Here is a 23277-nt window from a genome sequence, read left to right on the forward strand (position 1 = left end):
TAGACTGGTTCTCAGATTCAGTGGTGAGCATACTCTTGATCAAGATGCCGTAGAAAAAGATAGACACTATTGCTTAGAAATAGGAAGCTTTTATCCTGGAATTGTTACATAGTGGTCCTTGGAAATACCGCAGGGAATTATAGCTTGGCTAAATCTGTTGTGAATGTTGCCCCACCTGTAAGAGGCTCATTGGTACGGCGGTTTGTATGTTTTATATATCTATAGTAAGCTGCCAGGATGAACACACCCTTAAAAGAAAATTACCAGCTGGGCTCTCACTCATCATGTAGGTTGTCAGCAGGCACACACTATGCCAAGAGTAACACTAATGAGCAGATTAGCATATTTAGTTTAAAAATAAATTGCATCCCAAATGAAACAGAATTTAAGCAGGAGGAAATGTTTCCCAGTGTGCTGTGGGATGCTAATAAGCAATTGTGCTGCTTTTATCATAATGGGAAAAAACAGAGATGGATTTGGGTTTCTGATTAGTACCAAACATTTTTCAATTCCTGGTTCCTTTCTGCATCTAAGCTCTAGTAATCACCTTGCTTTGCACAACATAATGAAATATATTAAAAAGCAAGCCAACTGTATTAAAATATGTTTTCATTTGTAGCCATTATGATAATTATTGCTGTATCCTCTGATACTTCCCATTAATAAAGCTAAAACTAAACAATACTTCCCATTAATAAAACTGAAACTAAACAGCAACTATGAAACATTAACAGCTGGTATTAAAAGGCTATTTAAACAGAAACAAGGCAATTTATGTCTTTATAAAGCTGATGTGTAATGTCTGAAGAGATGTTTTCTGAATTAGGCCCTTACATCATAACACATAAATCAATTAAACTGGATTGCTTGGACCTAAACCAATTTAGTTCCATTGACTCTAATGGTAGTTAATGGGCTGATATCCAGGTATATTTCACAAGCTCTAAACTCTAGCATGAAGATCGTAATTCATGCTCTGAATGTGGAACAATGCGAGATGCACAAGTGACAGTGATGAACAGAAACTTTGTTTATTTGAATGTATAAACAGTGTCCAATACACAGTGCCATCTTTGGAATGCATCTTGCAAAATGTATAAAGACGTCAGGATAAATCATGACATTCTAAATTAAGCATGTTTCTTCTGCTGCACTTTCTGTTAAGGGTGTGGCATTTAAACATCACCAAAAATAGGATAGATTTCCATTAACGTTTCCACATACCGATTTATAGTTAAAGATGCAAATTTAGAAGCAATTACTTCAGATTAAATAGAAATATAGTACAGAGGAGATAACTTGTTATTTTTGTGATCTGCAAAGATACTGTACAGCTGATTAGATGTACTTCATCCCTCTATGCTTATCACATCATGACCTGAGCCATCTGATGTTCAGTTGCAAATATTTTTTGTCCTCTGTTCACACATTCAGCACCATGTGATTGCTGTACACTTAATCAAATGATGAATATGTGCGTGTGAACCAGGACTGACACTGGAAGAAGTGGGGTTTGGATATGTGGTGAACTCAGGGTGGTGGTGTGAGCGGTGGAATGGTTTTCCTGTGGCCAGGATAATTCACAGCAGTCGATTGAGTAGCCACAAATTAGTCAAGCATAGTAGACACCTCAGACTTTTTCAGCTCTTGGGTGTGGCTGATAAAAGGCCTTTGGAATGCAGATGTCATCAACAAACAAAAAACCCTTCTTTCTTCTACAGTGGCAATCACCATTCATCAAAGTACTGGTTCCAAGATGCTATATATAGTTGTGGTAACATTCTGGAACTGCTTATGTATTTTAAATGAGAACATATCAAGCTGAATAATAACAGCATGTATAGGGCAGACTCTGAGATACAGATACTTGTATCAGAAATTTGAAAATGAAACCTTCCATCTCAAATATGCACCCTACAATATAAAACATGATGCGAAATGACAGATACAATGTGAGGACAGTTTTGAACCCTAATTCTAAATGGCATAAAAATGCCCTCTTGGCTCATAAATCAATCCCGTCATCAGTTATGTCAAAAGTGAAGATCAAAGAGGTAGATGATGGAGTGTTGTATTGTACTACTGTCGGCCTTGTAGACACTGTTACAGCATCATCAGGGTCACTTTCTGTCATGATTACTCAAATCTGATCCACTCATCTGATTCCACTTAATGGAAAACCGTCCTCCCAAGTTCATAAAGTTGTCATACATTAACTATTGATTTGACTTGTGACTACCAATATGATACGTGAGCTCTGATGAACCTTCTTAGGAATACAATAGCTATGTGATTTCCATACAATTCAGGATAAGTCAGAGTGTCTTCATATAACTTTATTCCATCTTAAGATTACTTTTTTTTCTTCAGTCAATAAAGTTGTATGGCACAGAGCAGAATCTAATTATATTGCACGCTTATTGATTGTGTGACAAATATGACATACAAATTTGGGTTTCATAACTTTAGGTTCATGAAAACAATACTGTATTCAGTCAGAAACATATCACCACATATCTGGATTGCTTATCGTCATTTCACAGAATCTTTCTTCTGGTTTTTAAATCCATGCACCATCTCTGTGACATGACAAGAACCTTCCATAAATATGTCATACATCACAAAGGACAGAGGTAGCAAATTTGTGAGAAAGGGCTTTGGCATTTTGGTTTCGCATATTTTCTTAGTTTGTTTTTAGTTTACAACAAAAAAGAGACAAACTAAAGAAGGGTACCAAGCTAGGTAGAAGAGCAGGTTCAGTGTTCATAAATAGGTACTGCTAATTCCCCAAGCTTTTGGTTTGAATAGATGTTGCATACAAAATACTTCTGCATTCAGCTAAGCATGCAGTTTGTTTGTTTGTTTGTTTGTTATACTTAAATCATACTTTACAGCCCCAAAGGGCTCTCAAACTACATACAAAAAAGTTCAGTAGAGAATTACTGTATGCCTTAATAAGCAAGCATCTAATTTCACAGAATATAGTCAGCTCGTATTTTTATAAATTCATTCATTCATTCATTCATTCAGTTTCTATCCTACCCTGCATCCTGTATGATCTCAGGTCAAATTATTGTTGAAACAACAAAAATCAAAATCACGTATCACAATTAAAAATTCTAGTCTTCGTCTAAGCAGTATAGTGAGAAGATATTAACATGTGGCTTATCTAAGCTCAGATCCCCACAAAGGCCTGGCCAAAGAGATACTTCTTCACACCACACTGAAAGATATAGAGTGATGGCACCAGAGGCATCTCTGAGGGAAGGGAGATCCACAGACACAGTTCCTCCATAGAGAAGGCCCTTGCACGGCAAACAAAGATAAGTTCTTTCCATTGGGGAATCATTACTTTTCTAGTATTGTAAAAAAAAGATATGTCTACCAACTCAATGGGATGCAACTACTGTAATCCATTTGGCTTCCCCAGGTCCTATAGTTTTCACAAATCACACTAAAATGGTGAAATTCCCCTGTTTGGAGAATATAGTATTTAAATTGCTGACTTTCTTTTAAAGAATGTGTAACTCTTCTTCTGTATTACATTCACGAGTTTAGTGTCCAGAAGATTTGATTTGAACCTTTTCAAGCAGCTTCCAAGTATGGCAGCCAGTTTGTTGAATCCTTCGGTTACAAATGAAAAACTGGCTTGAATAGCTTCTCAATAGGTGTTTCTCTCTCTCTGCTGCATTTAAACAGTTTGTGGTGTGGTGGTGTCAGAGGCAGTCTACTGTTGATACGAGGTGAAGCACCTACTTCAGGTGGTGGAGGTGCAAGAAGCAGAGTCCTTCTCACCTTATTGCTTCTAGCACACAGTGTTGCCACTCATCTTCCCCATCCTGCGGTGGAGAAGACAAGCAGAAATGCCTTGTGGAACGCCTAGACTCTCACTGTGTTCAGCAAGAGGGGGAGCAGTCTGGTGGTGGAGGAAGTGGTGGTGGGTCACAGCGCAACGGCATGGCTTGGTGTGGGAGCAGGAAGTGGCAGGAAGGCCTCTCCTGGGTGGTGTGTTTCCTTTCTCATTCTCAACAGGGATTATCTGTGCTGTTGCCGTGGAGAAACACTCCAACTGGCTAGAAATAAACATCATTTTAAAGACATTATTGCAAGAATTCACTTTTCTCTAACTTGCACTAGAGTTAGTTTGTACTTCTTAAGAAACTGGTCTGCCTTCAAAAAGGAAATAAGCCTAAAGGCGATTTCACATAGAAAGCAAAATGAATAAATAAAATAAAATAATCGCATGACAGTCTTATAAAGGAAACATGTGTTTTAAACAATGGGTTTTAGGTCATAATTATTTTACTATTTAAAGTTCAATGCATTTTATTTTTCTTCTTCGCTCCTTTGTTCTCCGTTCCTAAGAAGCCAAACAGAACTCTAAACCAGCGTTAAGATTTCCTATCAAAGAGAAAAACAGAAGCTTGTCGTTTCCATTTGCCAGATTTAAGTTCAATCAGGAGAGGCCCATTAATTTATGTACTGTAAATGTGCATATGTACTCTTCTTGTTGGCCACAGCAGCTTCTGAATTCAGACAGTTTAAACATAGCCTAATTTAGTGCAAACTTCATTCATTCTGATTTGGAGTCTCCCTTTACCTGTCTCATTACACTGAGAACCTTGTTACTCATTTATCTGTCTGGGTTGTTATAGCAAGCATATGGTAGTTATTTTGAACCTACCTGGTGGCAATGGAGTTGTTAGTTCTTTTTGGGTGCTTTTAATAACTGCATGACAAGGGAGAAATTCAGCAGGTGCTGCTTTCCCTTTTATGGAGCTGGAATGACAGCAAAGCCTTGTGCAGAGATTTGGTGGTGTTATTGTCTATTTATGGTGAGAAGTTCATGATCCATCCTGCCTCTGTACAGTGCTGGGGATCATGAACCAGTAGAGCCCAGGCACCTTACTCCTTGTACCACTGGAGTAGTTCTCATGTGGAGGGGGCTATCAGTCCTCCTGCAGCACCGCTGCTGGCCAGAGCAGGCACTGTTGCTCTTCAGCCCAGCTGAACCAGGTGGCTTCAGGAACCAATAGAAATACAACAGTTGCTCCAGGTTTTTCATTCTGAGCAATTTGCCTCTGAGAAGTTGAAGAGAATCCTCTTGTGTCACCTCATTGTCTGCATGCCTATTCTAGAACCTGGACATCACCCATCTTCAGCCACATCATCTGCCTCTGGCTCTTGCATTGGTGTCCACCCATTCTGGGATCAGACCTATGTCCTCTTTCTGTATCAGACCAAAGGCCCATCCTGTTCTCACAGTAGCCCACCAAATGAGCACGAGAGCTCTGCAAACATAATTTGAGCAAAACAGCGCTCTGAGAAACCCAACAACTAGTATTTAGAGGCATGCTGTCACTGACAGCAGAGGGAGAACATAGCCCTTGTGGGTAATAGACACTGACAGCTTTAACCTCCACGAATTTGCCTAATCCTATTTTAAAGCCATCCAAGTTGGTGACCATTACCCTTGTCAAGACCTGAAAGATGTCATGTGTATCATAGAATGTTTTATTAATAATAATTAATTACCCACCCTTTACCGTAATGTCTCAGGGTGGGTTTTAACAATTAAAACACATATCAAGAACAGTTTAAAGCAACTGTTAACCACAAAAATAAGGTGGGTCCTGAAATATATACATCTCAAGTGACAAAAGCCAGGTAAAGAGGTGTGTTTTAACAGGCCAGTGTAGGCACATTCAATTCCCGTGATCTGTAGTGTACAGACATTACATGCACACATAGTACTGTATACATTCTACTGTATCTGTTGACACCTGGGCATGTGCAGAGAGTGGGCACGGCTGGTAGAATCACAATTTTCCATCCAAGCCCACAGAAAGATGGTATTGAATGTCTGCCCAGGGCTATTCTATGTACTGTACTCAGTAAACATATTTAAAAATAACAACAAATTCTCACTCTCCTTGTCAGCTGTGTCTGTTCCAGCAAACTCTGACCTGCCTCTGATGGCTTACCTGGTTTTATATAACAGAAAATCCAAGAGTCACAGCTGTCTATTGTGCTGACTTCACTGCCCTGTGCAGCTGATGAGATTCACAGACACCAGTGCACTTGAAAGCATACAATTCTATCAGTCCTTCCTATTTGGCCATTCACTTCAAAAAGAGGGGGCAAAGGGTGTGTGTGACAAGATTATAAGATAAGTAGCAAATGATAATGTGTCTGCAGTTTTCGCTGCTTTTGCTATCACATTTTTGTCCCTGGTTTGGTTTGCAAGCAAAGAAGTATCTGAAGAAGTGTGCATGCACACGAAAGCTCATACCTAGAACTAACTCAGTTGGCCTTTAAGGTGCTACTGGAAGGAATTTTTTTATTTTGTTTTGACCATGACAGACCAACACGGCTACCTATCTGTAAGCAAAGAAGTGTTATAAGCATCTTTAATAATCTGCATCACATTTGGGGATATGAAAAACAGATGGTAGGCGTTCCACAGAAAACTGTGTGAGAATCCAGACTGGGAGATCTGGATTTTGATGACATTTATTTTCGCAAACCAGATTTCATGTGAAATGGGAAAGTTAACTAGGTTCTGGAAAGTCTCTCTAATCTGCTGGAAGGGAGGGAGAAAGAGAACTGAGTAAGACCCCAGAAGACTTGCGTATGGGATCTCTCGAAGCAACAGTTGAGTGAAAAAGCACACTTTGCAGATTATGGTCCATTACTAGGGATGCAGCAGCCTACATCACAAAGGTAAGAAGATGGGACAAGGCAGGACACAAGAGCAACTGGTAAACATGTGGGAAAGCAGCTCTGGCAGTGAAGACAGAGCAGAGGCCAGAAGATGAGGTGGCACTGTTGGCTCCATCACTTAGAAAAAGAAGAGTTTTTTCAGCTTTGATATGTATTTTGAGGTTTTTTAAAAGGTTTTTAAGTACAACCTTGTCAAAATACTTATTTATTTTGTGTGTGAATTTATTATTATGAATGAGTAATGGACTATATTGCCTTCTTCCCAGCTCCTCCTTTGCAACTTTACACAAAAGACATCCTTGTAGATCAGCCCACAAGAGATACAGTGGTATCTCGGGTTACAGACGCTTCAGGTTACAGACTCCGCTAACCCAGAAATAGTACCTTGAGTTAAGAACTTTGCTTCAGGATGAGAACAGAAATCGTGTAGCAGCGGCAGCGGGAAGCCCCATTAGCTAAAGTGGTACCTCAGGTTAAGAACAGTTTCAGGTTAAAAACAGACCTCCAGAACAAATTAAGTTCTTAGCCCAAGGTACCACTGTACTAGTGTGCAATACCCAACACCACTTCAGATCCTGCTAGGGACTGGCAAAAGAGGAACTTTGCTTTCCATCTGTCTTGCTCCTCATTCCTTGCTGCACTTCCATTCTGGACACAGAAGAGGGCATTTTTCTGCTTTAGCAATTTGTTTCTTTGCTGGAAGCAGAGGAGGGATAGAGTGCTACATACCTCCTCTGCTATTCAATCTATTTCTCTGCTTTGAGTTCATTCTTGTCTATGGCTTCCAGGCTATTGTTTTAAATGCAAGGCTATGCTAAAATGAGATTACTAGTTGTAGCAGGAAAGACAAGTAAAGAGAATTTGTTTTTTTCTTTACTGAGATCTAACCTAAATTTTATTTTGTGTATCATATTGGTAATGTTAATTCTAGGTATGAGGGATCCACAAATACAGTTGCCTGTTTACCAGTGACCACCATCAAATAATTTATGGCAAGCCTTTATTGTACTCCATCTTAAGAGCAATAACATTTCTTTTAAAAAAAGAGATTGACAACCCGGAGAATCACAGCATGTTTCTTTCGAAATAGTGGTTGGCTCTGTCATGCTGGATGTAGCATCAGTGTCAGCAATTGGAGAGAATTGCTGCTTTCTACACACACACACACACACACACACACACACACACACCCTCCTTGAGCTTCCAGATGAGGTCAAACAAGGCACACATTCCTTGTAAGATTCCATCTTTGAGTATTACTTATCTTCCTAAGATTTCTTTAACACCTAGAAGTATAGGACAGAAGCCCTTTTCTGCAGTCCTTTTTTGACAATAGCTGTGCAAACCTCAAGCTCACCTGACCAAGTATCGGATAGCGATAATAATAGGCAGAAGCTCTTTATATGCATTTTGTGATCATAATTCAATCCTAAGAACCTCAAGCCTAAGACACTCCAAAGTGTAAGAAGCTTCTGCTACAAATTCATATTATAACTCATACAGTAAGTGATATGATATGTGATGTTGTGGAAAGTCTCATTTGCAGCAAGCACCAGGGTTCTTTGTTCGTTGAATGGAGAAGGTGATCCTTTTGCAGTTTGAGTCGTCTTGCCTTGAAAAAGGAATGTGAGACATCACATGTAAAAATAAAATTGTTCTCACATTGTGAATAACGGCAGCAGAATGTATTGGACATTTGATTAGATTGTATTCCTGCTATGTTCTGCAGAAGTCTAGCTCACTGATTAAATAGCAACGGTGCCAATATTAGAACTAATATTGTATTTGGTTGAGAATGCAGGACAGAATGAATTAGGTTGTGTATATCCAACCATAAGTTAATGAAAAATTGAGAATGAGCGAGTGAGTGCTATATTTTACCAAGTGAAAGACAGTCATGAATGAAAGGCAACAGCTAATCATTGGACAAAGTTATATTTTCAGCTATTCTCCTTTGAGAGCTATCTTTCTGAATGGAGATGCAACACTCAGCTTTGTTCTCCTATTAATCCTTGTCTGTATTTTCCAAGTAGACCATACGAGCAGCCTTGTACCCAGGGTTGCTTGGGAATTATAAGAAACTAAAAAATGAATGCAGTTTTGAAATTGGTTAAAATCAGTGCAATTTTGAAAAGTTCAGTCTGCCATCTTGATTCAAAATGCCATCAAATTAGATCCAAACCTGTGCATCAATCGTACAAAATTTGGTTAAAATCTGTGCAGTTTTGAAAGGCTCCAGCTGCCATCTAATTTTCTTGAAACATAGATGAAAACATGCTCCTTGATCTCAGGCAAATGTAGTTATAATATCTTCAGATGTGTCCAAATGTATAGTTGCCAGACAAATAACCCTCCAAAATATATAGTAGATTAATTCATTTATTCATTTACCATGTGTCTGTTCAAGACCCAAAGCAATTAGGTCATGATGCCAACTGGAAATGATGCAAGCTGATGTAATTAGAGTTGAGCTAAATTGTTATGAATTTGAGCGGTGTGGTCGTCAATCTATCCTACAGGCCACACAGCTTAGGGAAGCTCCCAAATTTTGGAGCAAAATAGCTGTGTAATCCTGTTTTTGGCAATAGGTGTCCAATCCTTGAACTTGTCTGACCAAGTCTGGGGTAACCAGACAGCTAAAATATAGATAGGGATTTTTTATATACCTTTTGTAAAACGTCCTCACTTTTACCAACTGCATGGCCTGTGAGGAGGTCTTGCAGAGAGAGATGAACTGACTCTGCCCAAGCTTGAGATCATTGCTGGGGTTGGAACAGCTGTCCTTGCTTCCAAGGCTTAGAAGACTTCCTGGCCTCTGGCTTGTGGGCTAGCTTGGGAAATGCATGAAGTATCTTGGAGACTTAAAAATCATTTGGGTGGGTGGGTAATTACATAGTTCAGCATAAGCTGCAATCATTTTCCAGGTTACATCTCTTTTGTATGTGGAAAACCAAGGGAACTTCTTCCCTCACTCAATGTGATATACTTTCCCTCCCCTCACAGAGGTTAAGGTAATGGCCACAGGCCAAGAACACACTTGGGGTTCTTACCCAGTAAACAAGCCAAAGGCTTGTGCCTTTTCCAGGCGCTTGGCTTTTAAAGTACCTGGAGGTGGGAGGCAAAATAACTATCAAATATAATATAAAATAAGTATAAAACAAATAATTCCATAGGCAACTACTTCCTTCCCTAACTAACAATGAAGAAGTGTGTTTTGAATCCCCCCCCCAAATCTTGTAAACTGTATTGAATTTTTTACAGAGGTAGAAAGAGGAGTAGAACCAGTGCTTTTTTCCTGGGGGACACAGGGGGACGCAGGTGTACACATACCCCTAAACATTTTGTGAATCTTTGTCCATTTACTGTATTTACTGTATTTACTGTATTTATTTTCCCCAATACGAACTATAAAATGGTGAAAACAAAATAAAAAAATTCCTTCCAGTAGCACCTTAAAGACCAACTAAGTTAGTTCTTGGTATGAGCTTTCGTGTGCATGCACACTTCTTCAGATATGAAGAAGTGTGCATGCACACGAAAGCTCATACCAAGAACTAACTTAGTTGGTCTTTAAGGTGCTACTGGAAGGAATTTTTTTATTTTGTTTTGACTATGGCAGACCAACACGGCTACCTATCTGTAACTATAAAATGGTGATTTTCTTGAGTCAAAATGAGAGCACCCCCTAAACATTTTTTAAAGAAAAAAAGCACTAAGTAGAACTATGATGCACAAACCATAGGTCAGTGGTGGAGTCTATGCTTTTCATGCAGAAGGCTCAGCCCTGGGGGAGACTTGTGCCTGAAATCTGAGAGAGCCACTACCAGTCACTAGTGGACCAGTCACTACCAGACATTTCCAAGTCTGGTAAGCCCATGGTCTGGCTTGCTATCAGGCAGCTTCCCAAGGTATTGGCAATTGTAAAAACGATTTGCTAGGGATGAATCCCTGTCCTCTAGCACACTTTGTTACTGTACTCTGAAACTGTCAAAGGCAATTAGATTCAAAGCCATTTTATGTTTCAGCAGAGCTGATCTATATGAGAAGTATGACAAATTTCATACTTGAAATTCCTTGTATTCTACAAGAAAGCTTTGTTGCTTTAAGGCCCTGGCAGCATGGTACGTGCATCAGAAAGGTCAGGATGATATGTTTCTGTCAAGAAATGCATTCAATTTGGGTAGCGGGGGGAGGAATTGATAAAAGTACGCACAACGCAGAGGTGACTTTGAGCATCTACCAAATCCAGCCATGATCCTGGGTGAAAAGCTCCCATTTATGTCAGATTTGTACTTTAACAATCTTGACAAGATAAGGCCTAAGGACAAAAGTCAATGGCTTGCTCTTTAAGCGCCTGATGAATAAGACCAGTTCTCAGACAAAAGCTGCTAGAGCGCCACATCACCGACTGAGCAATGAGCCTCTCAATGGTGTGTGAAGAGAGATCCCATCCCAACTTTTCTTTACGACTCTGTGAAAGGTCTTAGGTCATTTGTACTATGATCACTTTATTAACACAAGAGAAATACCTGCACCAGATCCAATCTCCCAGCACTTTACCTATGCTTAAGTTCTGTTACTGTGCCTACCAGAGCCACACAAGGCTGAAGACTAAGGGTGGATTTAAGGTGGGTGAGTCTGCCTTTGTCCATGTGTGATTATGCCACAGGAGCATATTTGTCTATATACACACTCAAGTGCCTGTTATTATAAATTGAATTGGCCTACATGTACTATGTATGAGTGCCAGAGACACAAACCTGTTTATTATGGTGCGTTCAACAGACATAAACATTGAACAAGAATCTTCTTAAAATGATTAATTGCCTCTTAAAATACTGCATGGTACAAAATTTAACTTTAGACAAATGTAAGTGTGGGTCTTTGGGCCTTGGTGAGGGTCACTTACATAGAGAATGAGGTGCGTGTGTGAAATAAAACCAGCTGTGCCCAGAACCCAGATTTATTCTCTCGTCACCTGAATATAGGGAAAGTTTGGTTTAAATATTTAAGACAAATTGATAGTGGAGAAGCATTTACGGTACAAGTGATGAAATATAAACAAAACTGTCCTTGAATAGAGGCTGAACAAATAACGATTCTGTTGGAGGTATTGATCTTTAAGTCCTTGAGGTAGTGGGCTATGTTTTCCAGTAATGCTTTCCCATTATGCATTTGACTTGGCATAGAAATGCTGCGTACGTAGCTAAATGCTTAAACATTACACTAAATGGAGGGTCCTGAGCTTCCATAGTGGTGAACAAAGACAGACACAATGAATGGAAGGTGGAGTTTTATATGGATATTTTGATACAAAGACGCTTAAAAACACACACACATGCCACAATTTTGTGAAAGAGAAAATACATTGCGTTCGAAATAACAGGTGGACAGTGAGGGTTTGCAAATCCACAGGAAGTCTTCACAAACACAGGACACTTCCTGCTTCAGATAGCTAGCCTACACTCACCCCACTAGTGCACTCTCGTGCACACACACACCCGCACCCACAACTGCTCTCCTCTCATATGTTTTCTTAATACTTCATAGTAATTTTTCAAGATGGCTTTAAATGAATGGGGAAATGGTCTGAAGCTGCTGTCAGTTGGGGTCATCAACTAAATTATTATCTCCTGAATGCTAGGTACTGGGTGAGGTATATGCGCGAATAGGTATCAGGGCTACTCACCCACTGTGCAAAATCTTTCCACGCCTTTCATAACTCGTGAAAACTTGCCCAAAGGGAGCCTGTTGTGCAGCAGAAGAAAATGTTTGCCAACTATGCCTCTCGCTTTGGCTCATCCCTACAAAGTGTGTGCTTTGTTTAACTGAGAGAGAGAGAAAGCCACAACCCTAAACCTGCAGCAGAATCTTTTCAGCACAGAGATGGAACGTGTGGTCAGAGCAGAGAGAAGGCACATGTGAAGGGGGCATAAATAATTCATTTCCTCCCTTTGTTTCCATTCATTCCATTGTTTATTTTGAAAACGTGACAGGACAGTTCCCCCACCCCTGTCTTAAAAAGAAATGGTGATGATATACCTGTACCTTAACTGCCGGCTCTTTTTCTCAATCATGTTAATATTCATTTGCAAAAGTAAATTGGTTCACGTAGTCATTTACTTGGAATTTATGTACTAATATTTAGACTCCAGAGTGTTTTAATTAATGCAATGTGATAAGGGGAGACTTTTGTGCTAAGAATGTTTTGGGGAATGATGCAGATGAAAAATGCCTTTCTTTCAGATCTCTTCTACTTCAGCACCTGTCCTACTGATGGGGCTCAGCAGCATTAGAACTATTTCATTTGCAATAATATTCCAATATTTCAACATGGGACCACAATGGAGAGATTTTGACATGGACATGGACACTAATAATACTAATAATAATAATTTGGGAACCCCTCTTGGACTTTTTTATGGGAAAGGAAAATACTTGGACTTGGAGGATATATTGTTTAACAGAAAGTGGAGAAGATGGGTGTTATCATGGACTGAATGTCTTAAATAACATTTTTAAAAAATGTAACCAGCAGATGGGAAATCAGAAGTCCTTTTAATTTTTCTTTATTGTTTCTTTCCCCTTTTTTCTTCTCTCTCTTTCATTTCTCTTCCGGCTTCCTTCTCTTTCTTTCTCTCCCCTTCCCCTGCTCTTCTCTTTCTCCTTAGGCATCTTCTGCTTGGGTGCACCCATGGGGGGGTGGCCGGTGGAGAGACCTGTGTGTGAGAGGCAGGGAAATGCTGGTCTCCCAGGTTGAGAGGCTAGGAGGAGAAAAGAAAAAAAGATCCTCAGTGAGAGCTAAGAGGGACTATTGCAGGCATAGGCAAACTCAGCCCTCCAGATGTTTTTGGCCTACAACTCCCATCATCCCTAGCTAACAGGACCAGTGGTCAGAGATTATGGGAATTGTAGTCCCAAAACATCTGGAGGGCCGAGTTTGCCTATGCCTGGGCTATTGGGTTAAGAACAACCTTTAAGAGACGACTCTGTATTCTATTTGTATTTTTTGTAGATTTTTCCCCCCCAATCGTTTTCTATATCTTACCATATAATGAAATTTTAAAATAAAAAATAAAAAAAAACCAAAAAAAAACCCCACATACAGTAAATTAGAACTATTTCATTTGCCATCCTGGGTCAGGGCTCATCCAGACTTCTCTTTGTACCATGATTTTTAGATACAAGTCTGTGCTTTCCAGGCAGGGGTCTGAGCGGTGGGGGGTTTGGGGAGGGGGGGGGACTATCCTTCTGCTTTTCCTGGGAAAACTTGCTGTTTACTGCTGAATCGGACATCAGTCCGCAGAAAAACCCAGTTGATGTTTGTTTCAATTCAGTCGTATTTGTCCAACAACCCACTTGGACCCATGTCTAGAAAGCATGGACCTGTGCCTACAAATCACTGCCCTAATGGAAGTCTGGGTGAGCCCTCAGCACAGTTGCAATGCTGGTTCCATGCAAACCATGATTTGCAAACTGAAGCCCAGCATTTAAAGCATGTAGTCTATTCACTGTAGTCTCCTTTCTGATCATTGATTTAGAAAGCTCAATAATTCTCCTGTGGTTAATTACTATATACATGTATTTCCTAGTGGTGACCCTACACACTTCGCTGAAGAATCTAAAATGCCTGAAATCCACCTTTTTATAATTTTCATCACAAAGCAGCATATTTATATGAGCTGTCTGTTTTATAGACATGTTAAGAAAACTGAGTATACTCAATAGGCAGTCGCTATGCATCTGCCTCAGGCCTGCCCTACCACCAATCATTTGGCATAATGTTTAAATGTGATGTTAATTCTCATGCACGGGCATCCATTATGTACAACCATTCCTCCTTGATTTTGAGATAACTGTGCAGTACTATGGTACACATACAGGAATGCTTGTGCCGATGCCCTATTTTCTTAGGAAAGGGCAATTGTTCATTGATTATGGGGAAACCAAGAAAACAACACAACATTTACTTTAAGACTTCAAGTGAGTTATAAACAGAGGAGACAGTAATTTTCCCCATGAGTAGGTTTTTGAGCAGCAGCACAAAGCCCTGCAAGTACATTTATACACTGCTGTGTACAGATATATACTTGCACCAGTAGGATATCAGAGCTGTGATATTGTTCTGAGGCTTACTCTAGCAAATATATCAGCAAGGATATTCTGGAAAAGGGTGATAATATTGCTAAGATTTATCTAAGAACAGCATTAAGGAAACAATGTGGTTCACATCCCACTGAAGCAAATGGCCAAACTTCCACTGTGCAGCTCAATCATTTACTGCAGAGATTTTTGTAACTGGGCTGGGCTCCAACAAGGAAGCTGGCTCCTATTTCTTTCCCTTTATGTACACCTCTGGCTTTTTACCACAGGCGTAAACAGCTTATGTAGTATCTTCAAATGTCTTCTCCTGTATTCCTGTGTTTTGCAAAACTGTTGGTGTTTATTCAATGCAAGGGAAACCTGCAGTTTTCAAGGCCCCGTTCATCGCTCTCCCTTTATATCATACACACAAATAGCCCAACCTATAAGTTGTTTATGATCTGATCTAGATGAGCACATCTCAGAAGTCGGACCATTGTTCCTAACCTCCTTTGTATTCCTTGTACAGAAGAACTCAAAGAGAAGCTAACAGAATATGTTGATGAGGTGAACACACGGAAGTCTGGGTTCATCAAGGTGGTTCGACACAACAAGCAAGAGGGGCTGATTCGCTCTCGTGTTAGTGGCTGGAGGGCAGCCACGGCTCCCGTAGTTGCACTCTTTGATGCACATGTAGAATTCAACGTGGGATGGTATGTGCCTTGCTGCTTCTGGTCTATGTCATTTGGTAGAGTTTGTTTGCGCATGTTCAGAAAAGTTCTATAGAAGAGTTAATGTCGATCTCTACATTAACTCTAATGTAGGGATCTAATCCTCTAATGGTGTATTAAATATGTATCCACTGATTAAAAATTCATTAAGTGGCAACGACTGAAGTCTTCATCATCCTTTAAATTCCACAGGAGTTTGGCCATTGCTTTCAGTGAGTTAATGAATGCAATTAAAATGTACTTAGATTAAATCTGAGCACACAAGTGTGAAAAGTACCCCTATTCCACTGATTTTTGGAGGACTTTGAACAGTGGGGAAACTATTAGTCCATTCAAAATGAACACATAGGATCCTGCCCTCTCTCAGAATTGGCTTTGTTACATTGTCATCTAGCCAAATGCCACTGGCTGTGTAGTACTGTGGCATCATCATCCTGACTACCTTGATACCTGATTGGTTGGCAGCATGTTAGGTTTAACCTGTTGTTGTTTTAGATGGTGCCAAGGTAGCAGCCAGTCACTCAGGGCTGCAGATAACAGCAAACAATATGAGCAAGAGAGGGATTAAGGATATAATAGCTGTCCCCTCACAAAAGAATAATTGAGATGTACATGTGCACTGACACTTGCATGAAAACAGCCAGGCTGGTGAGATGTAATGCAAGTCCCTGGTGTAACAGGCAGACCATCGGGCTGTTAAAGCCAATAGCTGAAGCTTCATTGGCCTCTCTAGACTCAGCATTACATACAACACTTTAGTAAGTCACGTATAGACAGTTCTTAATATATAACTAGCCTGAATAGCTTGGTTCAGAACATGCAAATATTATTTGGCTGATAAAATTAAATGAATGCATGCTAATGGCTTAGAAGGTCTCTGTATTGGTAGTGTTACTATTCTTATTTGTTCTTACCCTGTATATAATTCCTGATAAAAGAGTAAGGTGGATTCTGTTTGAGTGGGCATCACCTAGGCAGAAGACATAGAAAGACACAATCTTCAGAGCCTGAAAGGTTGCACAAATCTGACACCTTTTAAAATGACCATATCTGTGCCATATAATTGTATTCTATGGAAGTTGATTTCTATGTCAACTGGAGAGGTGAAAGGGGTGGAAGATGATAGGTGTCCGATAAGAAATACAAAGAAAGTGTTTAGCTTTTTAAAATCATGTTTTGAAGAAGAATATGTGAGGAAAGGTAAAAATAGAGATGCTGAAGGATAAAACTCAGGGAAAGATATGTCCCTACATTCTGCTAAAGTGGCAGTCAAAAAGGAACCGAGGGGGAAAATGTGCTCTTTCTGCCCTCAAGCCAGGAATAGCACATGGGACATCTCTGCTTGTGGACAAGGGCCAGCATGTAAAGCTCTAGAAGTTTATAAAGTGCTGCTCTGTGGAGGTGCAGATCCCACATGTCACCTCTTGAAGAACATCAGTTATAGGCAAGTTACCTATATTGAATTTGGCACTGTCCCATCACAGTGGTGGTGCTCTGCAGAAACAGTGAGCCAGCAACTAGCATCATTTTGGTACACACAGCAATTTATCTCACTTTTCACATACAATTCCTGCATTTAGGAAGGTATAATAGGATAAGCTAACGTGCTCAGTTATCTGTTCAGTTTCCTTGAGTGTAAGGAGGGGATTTTTTTTTAGCCAAGTGGTTCATAATGTAGTCAGAGTCTAAAAACATTTAAGGGGGTTGTAAAACATGGCCTTAACTTTGAAATCTTTTAAAAATGAAGGCATCTGTAGTCTTAATATTCCTGTGTGGTCAGATAATGTCAGAGGAGGGCTCTTATCTGTACACACAAAAGGGACAGGGACAGAAGTCCTCCGGAGATATGAATAGGAAAAGAATTTTTGATAGATAAGCTCAATCCATTTTCTGAACAGAGAATTCCAACAAAAGAAAATTGAGGTGGGGTATGCAGGTTGGCTGTGTATAGCTAAGAAGCAAGAGTTCTTAAGGTGGATACAGTAGATAGAACTCTGTATTACCACCTGTTCCTTTTGATCCCAGTCCCTGCTGCTTTATACTGTCGAACAGCAGTATGCCCTGTTCCATCTTTCTGCCCTGCTGATCCAAACCTTAAATAGTCTTCTAAACAAACACACATGCAAACCAAATTACAAAGGGAACACAAAATATATGCACTTCCTTGAATATAAACTTCCTTGGCATTATCTTGCCATTGTGCTATAAATCCTAAAGGCCAGGAAAGTAAGTTGTTTGGCCTTTATGGGTCATTCAGACCTGAGCTTTTGTTGTGCATCTTGTTTTGGTTCTGTTCCTAAAATAGGAACAAGGAACGGCACACTCTTAGTACCACTCTTCACCTTTCTCCAAGACTATGCCATGTGCCAAATGGGCATAATGTACATCAGTGGCACCATGTACTGGTGCAATTAATTCTGCATTCATAGAACCATCTTGCTGCATTCCCCCCCCTTCCAAATATACCCAAGACTATAGTTAATTAAAATTGGAGACCTTGCTTACCTCAGCAATAAGCACAACATTGGCTAGGGTTACTAGTAAGAAGGTTTTTGCAATCTACACCCATTTTTTGTTATTACATGCATAACTCTATGAGAAAATGGAGCATTCCCTATTCCCATGGTATGTGCAGGGCTTGATTGCTGGATGGCAGCCAAAATGTCTAGTTCTAAGTTGGACGATCTTGAAGTCCTCAGTCTCCTACTTTTTCTTCATTTGTGTGTGCCAGGGGTAGAAGGCGTCCCTAAGCAATCTATTGACATAAAGCATGTGCAGAAATATCCAGTTAATATGCAGCAGACTCATCCTATTGTGTGGTTTATGATTAAAGTTAATTATAGCTTTCCAAGGTGCAAAACGTTGCACTAACTTGGAAAATACTGGGTTTAGCTGTAAATTTTAAAATACAATTCCATCAATAAATCAGTATGGGCATTTCCTTAGAAAATATCAGGTGTTCATATGGAAAGTGGATTCAGATAATGACTCAAATCAATAATTTTCTGTTTGGTGACTGAAACCAATTTCACCTGATTAGACAATGCTTTGGGTTTTTATTTGTAAAGGTGGGAGACTGAGTTTAAATCCCCCTTTTTGCTTTGTGGCTTTATGCCGAAACCATGGTAATTTTGACTGTGGCTCAGGTCAGATATTGAGTGCCATGTGATAACCCACGTGAGATCAGGGTGCTGTGGCAGGGTTTTGTGGAGTTGTTATTTCATGGAGCCCCAGGAAAATGAAATTGCACCAGTGGTAGCACTGAATTGGCTCTGCTGGTGTGTTTGCACCACACCAACATTGTCACTTCGCCCCTCTCTTTCTTGGTAAGCAGCAGTGATGCATTTGACTGAAGGTCAGGGAAGCACCAGTGTCCCACTAAATCATCCACCCCTGCTGTTGTTGCCTAGAACTTGGTTGCAGACCAAGATTGACGGGCTGGTTCCTCCACCTCCAGCTGAAGATAAGCTCTGCACAACACAGACTCTTAATATTTGCCTCTCAGTGCATGTAACCCCAAATATGCCTTGTGGCATGGAAAAGTAAATATCAGAAGAAGGAACCTGTGTTGGAGCACATTGCCACATATTTGCATGTGGAATTCTGGGAATGCCCAGAATTGTTAGTATTAAAAAAAGGAAATGGGGGCAACAGTGGTTCATAATCAGTGCTGTTCTGGCTAAAACTGCAATTAATCTCTTCAAGAAAGATTCTGATAATTATTCTACTGTGAAACTAATTCAACATATTTTAAAAGCTGCCAAATTAGTAATTATTAAAATCTGGAAATCATCACAACTTTCCAATAGCAAACTGTGATATGTTAAGCAATGGGGTGTGTTATAAATGGAGAAAGCAGCAGGTCAGGCACAAATAGTTCTCCTCTTAGGAGAATCATTACAGGGCTTAACCGATTTTTACTATAATTGGGGAGGGGGGTTATAATCTCTTTCAGAACAATTGAGACCATATCATCCGTTAGCTGACAACATTTTTCTTAAGAATCGCTAGCTGGCTGAGAAAGGACAAGGCCTATGAGTACGTTTTAAGTGCCATTTCCTCATGATGGAGGGCAATAACTATTTTTTCAACCCAAGCACTAACCCAGCCATTTTGATTGTGCTCACATGAATGAACCCACCATGCCATGCAGACAGTCATAGATATAGAGGCCACAACTATAGCTATGAAGATCCTGGAAATGGTTGTTGGTTATATCAGTGGTTGCTTCCCACATGCCTCTTCACAGAAGGATATACCTTATGCTTTCAGGGAATTAGCCACAGATCACAGGGCATAACTTTTCTGGAAGAGTTCCCCCCTCCCCCAAGGCATTGTCCAATGTAATTACCTATTCTACTCATTAGTGGCTTTAATTATAGTGTATGTCAAAGATTCATGCTTCAGGAAAAACCCATTACATAATAAGTAATATTCCTTTGCTGCTGGAGATTTGCTGAAGTTCGCTGTTCAGTATTTCATATCTTCAGTGTCTGATAGTGCCTGCTTATTAATTTATTTAAATCTATCTAGACCAGTCTTCATCCAAACCTATTCCAGGTGGTGTACAATGGGCATGCATAAAACTGCTCATGCCAGATGCAACAAAATGGAAGCAAGAATCAACATTCACAACGAATTAGCATCAATAAAACTTTCAAACTATAATGCAGAGTAAACACAACCATTTAAAATGCCTGGGCAAAAAATAAAATAAAAAATAACCGGTGCTGGAAATAATGTAATGTCAACTGCTTCTAATTATTTGGCTGCCTCACCTGGCCAATTACTGAGACATGCTAAATTAATATTATGTTTTGTTTTCTGATTTCAATCCTGATAAAAGAAGACTCTTTGAAAGGGTAGAAGCCTTTAATCTTAGGACAGCTCTGTTCTTGCTGATATCCTTGATCGTTTGACAGCTGTAAGCTGTAAGGATAATTGTCACCAATATGAAAGTCCTAATCTCTTCTTATCACTGAGGCAAGAAAGTAACAGGGAAACATGCTAAATGGTAAAACTGTTGTGTGTAGGAGCTCTAAAGATCTTAAGTGAAGTTAAAGGATCCCACTGACATCAGTAGAAGTTCAGAGCAGGAGGAGAGGAGAGAGGGAGAAGGAAGAGCTATGAGTGGGAGGGGCTCCTTTCCCCATCCTCTTGACCTCAACAAACCTGCTGCACCTGGAACTGGGTGTGGAAAGTGCAGCTGAATGGAACACAGCTGTGGGCAGCCTAAAGAAATACCATCCACCTTGTCCTGTCCATAAAAAAGAAAGTCTAGAGTGAGATACCAGGGTGTTTCTAGGAACTTTTCTTGTTGTGAGACTTTTGTGGGTGAGTTGAGAGTTTGGACCCTGGGTGAGAACCAGGAAGCTGAGAGGAATGGTATATCAGAAGGAAAATGAATTGCTATAGATTTTTATATACTTAAATCTTTGCATTAATGGAACATCTTTATATGAAACTGTGTATTTTTATAATATTTTGTTAAAGTTGACTGTTGCTGCTTCAGTTTTTTTGTAAACCGCTTAGAGAAATTTTTAATATACTAAGTCGTATAGAAATTTAAAATTAAATGAAGGAAGAAAATAGGAATTAAGCTGATGATTATAACTCTTGGAACACTCTGATTGTCTTCTCTATCTGCCCCACCCCCCACCCCTTAGGGCTGAACCGGTACTAACCAGAATCAAGGAAAACAGAAAAAGAGTCATTTCGCCATCATTTGATAACATCAAATATGACAATTTTGAAATAGAAGAGTATCCTCTGTCTGCACAAGGATTTGATTGGGAATTATGGTGCCGATATTTAAACCCACCCAAGTCATGGTGGAAGTTGGAAAACACAACTGCTCCTATAAGGTAAAACATGTAAATGTGAGTCATGCTGAGAAACAGCCACAAGAGAGGGCTACTGCTTTCATATCCTGCTTGAGGGCCTCCTGTTGGTTAGACCATGGTGCTGATAACACCAAGGTTGCAGGTTCGATCCCTGTATGGACCAGCTGCATATTCCTGCATTGCAGGGGGTTGGACTAGATGATCCTCAGGGTCCCTTCCAACTCTACAGTTCTATGATTCTATGATTCTAGGATGCAGGACTAGATAGGCATTTGGTCTGATCCATCTGGCCTCTTCTTACATTAAAAAAAATTCAAATTATGCGGGTGGATTTGGGTGTCATTTGGTTAAACCCCTGTGGCCAATGGCTCACCCACAGTGGGGCATTTTCAGTTCCAATAAAATACTGTTTTTATGTAACCATGACAAATTACAGAGCTGCTGTCACTATTTATACAGTCACTGGCACACTGTAATGGAAGGCCATGGCTGGTTGTAAAAAAGGCTGAAATATGCAGGTTTGCAGCAAAAGCAAGCCTGTTTCCCCCTGAGGATATATTTGGGAAATCTCCCATGCTGTGAAGAGTGTACTTTCGTTCCCCACCCTCCACCCCCATGCATAGCACTGATGTCTTGATGCAACATAATGAGGAATGATTGGCATTTTCTTCATCATGAAGTTCACAAGGAACAGCTTCCCCTAGTTCCAAGCTGACACTTTGCTATCATCTGTACAAGCAGGGAAGGGAGATTTCAGGGGTGTGATTTAATTTTTTTAAAAGAATTTTTACGATCACATCAGGAGCAGATGCCTCAGTTTATCACAGCTTGATTATCATTGTCTTGATGAATGCAAAATGGTGTATCCTGTTCTATAACAACCCCCTGTACCCTTTAATTAGCATCCTGTTGTCCCCAGTGCACTTCTTTTGCTCACATAATGGCACAAGTGACATTTTTCTATTTGTCAGCCTGCATGACAAAGCAAGAGTAGGGCTAAAGCCAGATTAATTGTTCCATTCTCAGCCACTTTATAAATACTGTGTGGCTGAATCTCAACCAGTTCAAATGCCATTGAAGACTAGCCGGACAAGAGGCCAAAAGATGCAATGCCTAGGTCTTCCTGAACATTTCCTCCCCTTGTTGCATGGCAGTATTTGGAGTCATTACATTGAACTGAGTCGCTGAGTCCAATGAACGATGGAGCCAGCCACACTTCAGACAAGCATTTAAAAATGTTCTCTGAAACCTTTGCAACATCAGTATCTATCACACAGTAGCCCTGTGCAGCTAGCATATGTGGTGATAACAAAGCATCATGGCATGTGCTGGCTGTCCCTGTCCCATCCATGCATTTACTAAAAGCTGCCAATAGCTTTGGGTGAATGTGCAGCCAATGGGTACAATGCTGCTTATCTCCATTCATGCATTGATATCTCCACAAATGTAATCTTAACTGGGCTAAAGAAACCCATTTGAGCAGCCCAGTTCTACCTTGGAGTCTTTATGACTGCAAAAAGTTTGCAATGCATTTTATTTTATTAGTTACAAAGGTCTTAGCCTGGACACTATTTGTAGGAGACATCGTAGGAGGTCCATGTAAACTATTTTGAGGTTCTCTGAGGATAAACAGGACAGCCATGTAATCAAGGAATGTATTGGTTACTTGAGGGGCCACAATTAATAGCACCAAAATACCAGGTTCCTGCCAGTACCCAAGATGAATAAGTTGCTCACGGCTTCGGTCAGCTTTGGTCCAGTCCAGAAGAAAATTCAGCTTATTCTGAGTGCAAGCCAGATCTTTGTTAATTTATCCCACTATTGGAGGTGGGAATGAATAAGACACACAAATTTTATGGTTGGGGAATTTACCTTAAATGAGGCATACCTGAAATTCA

The 23277-nt window shown here is 40.1% G+C and overlaps 1 protein-coding gene and 1 long non-coding RNA gene across 4 annotated transcripts in view; one reads left to right on the top strand and one right to left on the bottom strand.

Moving 5' to 3' along the window:
• GALNT18 (polypeptide N-acetylgalactosaminyltransferase 18) overlaps positions 1-23277 on the top strand; it is a 334135-nt gene that overhangs the window by 249939 nt on the left and 60919 nt on the right. For both annotated transcript variants that reach the window (XM_081840990.1, XM_081840989.1), the window contains exons 4-5: positions 15335-15518; positions 21203-21400. In XM_081840990.1, the coding sequence (XP_081697116.1) occupies positions 15335-15518; positions 21203-21400 (382 nt within the window). The remainder of the gene's footprint in view (positions 1-15334; positions 15519-21202; positions 21401-23277) is intronic.
• Positions 12004-23277, bottom strand: part of LOC309330870 — a 41470-nt gene continuing 30196 nt past the window's right edge. Inside the window, exon 3 of one of the 2 annotated variants that reach the window (XR_014151627.1) lies at positions 12004-13487. This is a non-coding gene — a long non-coding RNA (uncharacterized lncRNA). Of the gene's footprint in view, positions 13488-18153; positions 18283-23277 lie in introns of those variants that run through there. The other variant, XR_014151628.1, reaches the window with a different exon arrangement.

Source organism: Podarcis erhardii, assembly GCF_964252035.2.
Source record: "Podarcis erhardii genome assembly, chromosome: 1".
NCBI lineage: Eukaryota > Metazoa > Chordata > Lepidosauria > Squamata > Lacertidae > Podarcis > Podarcis erhardii.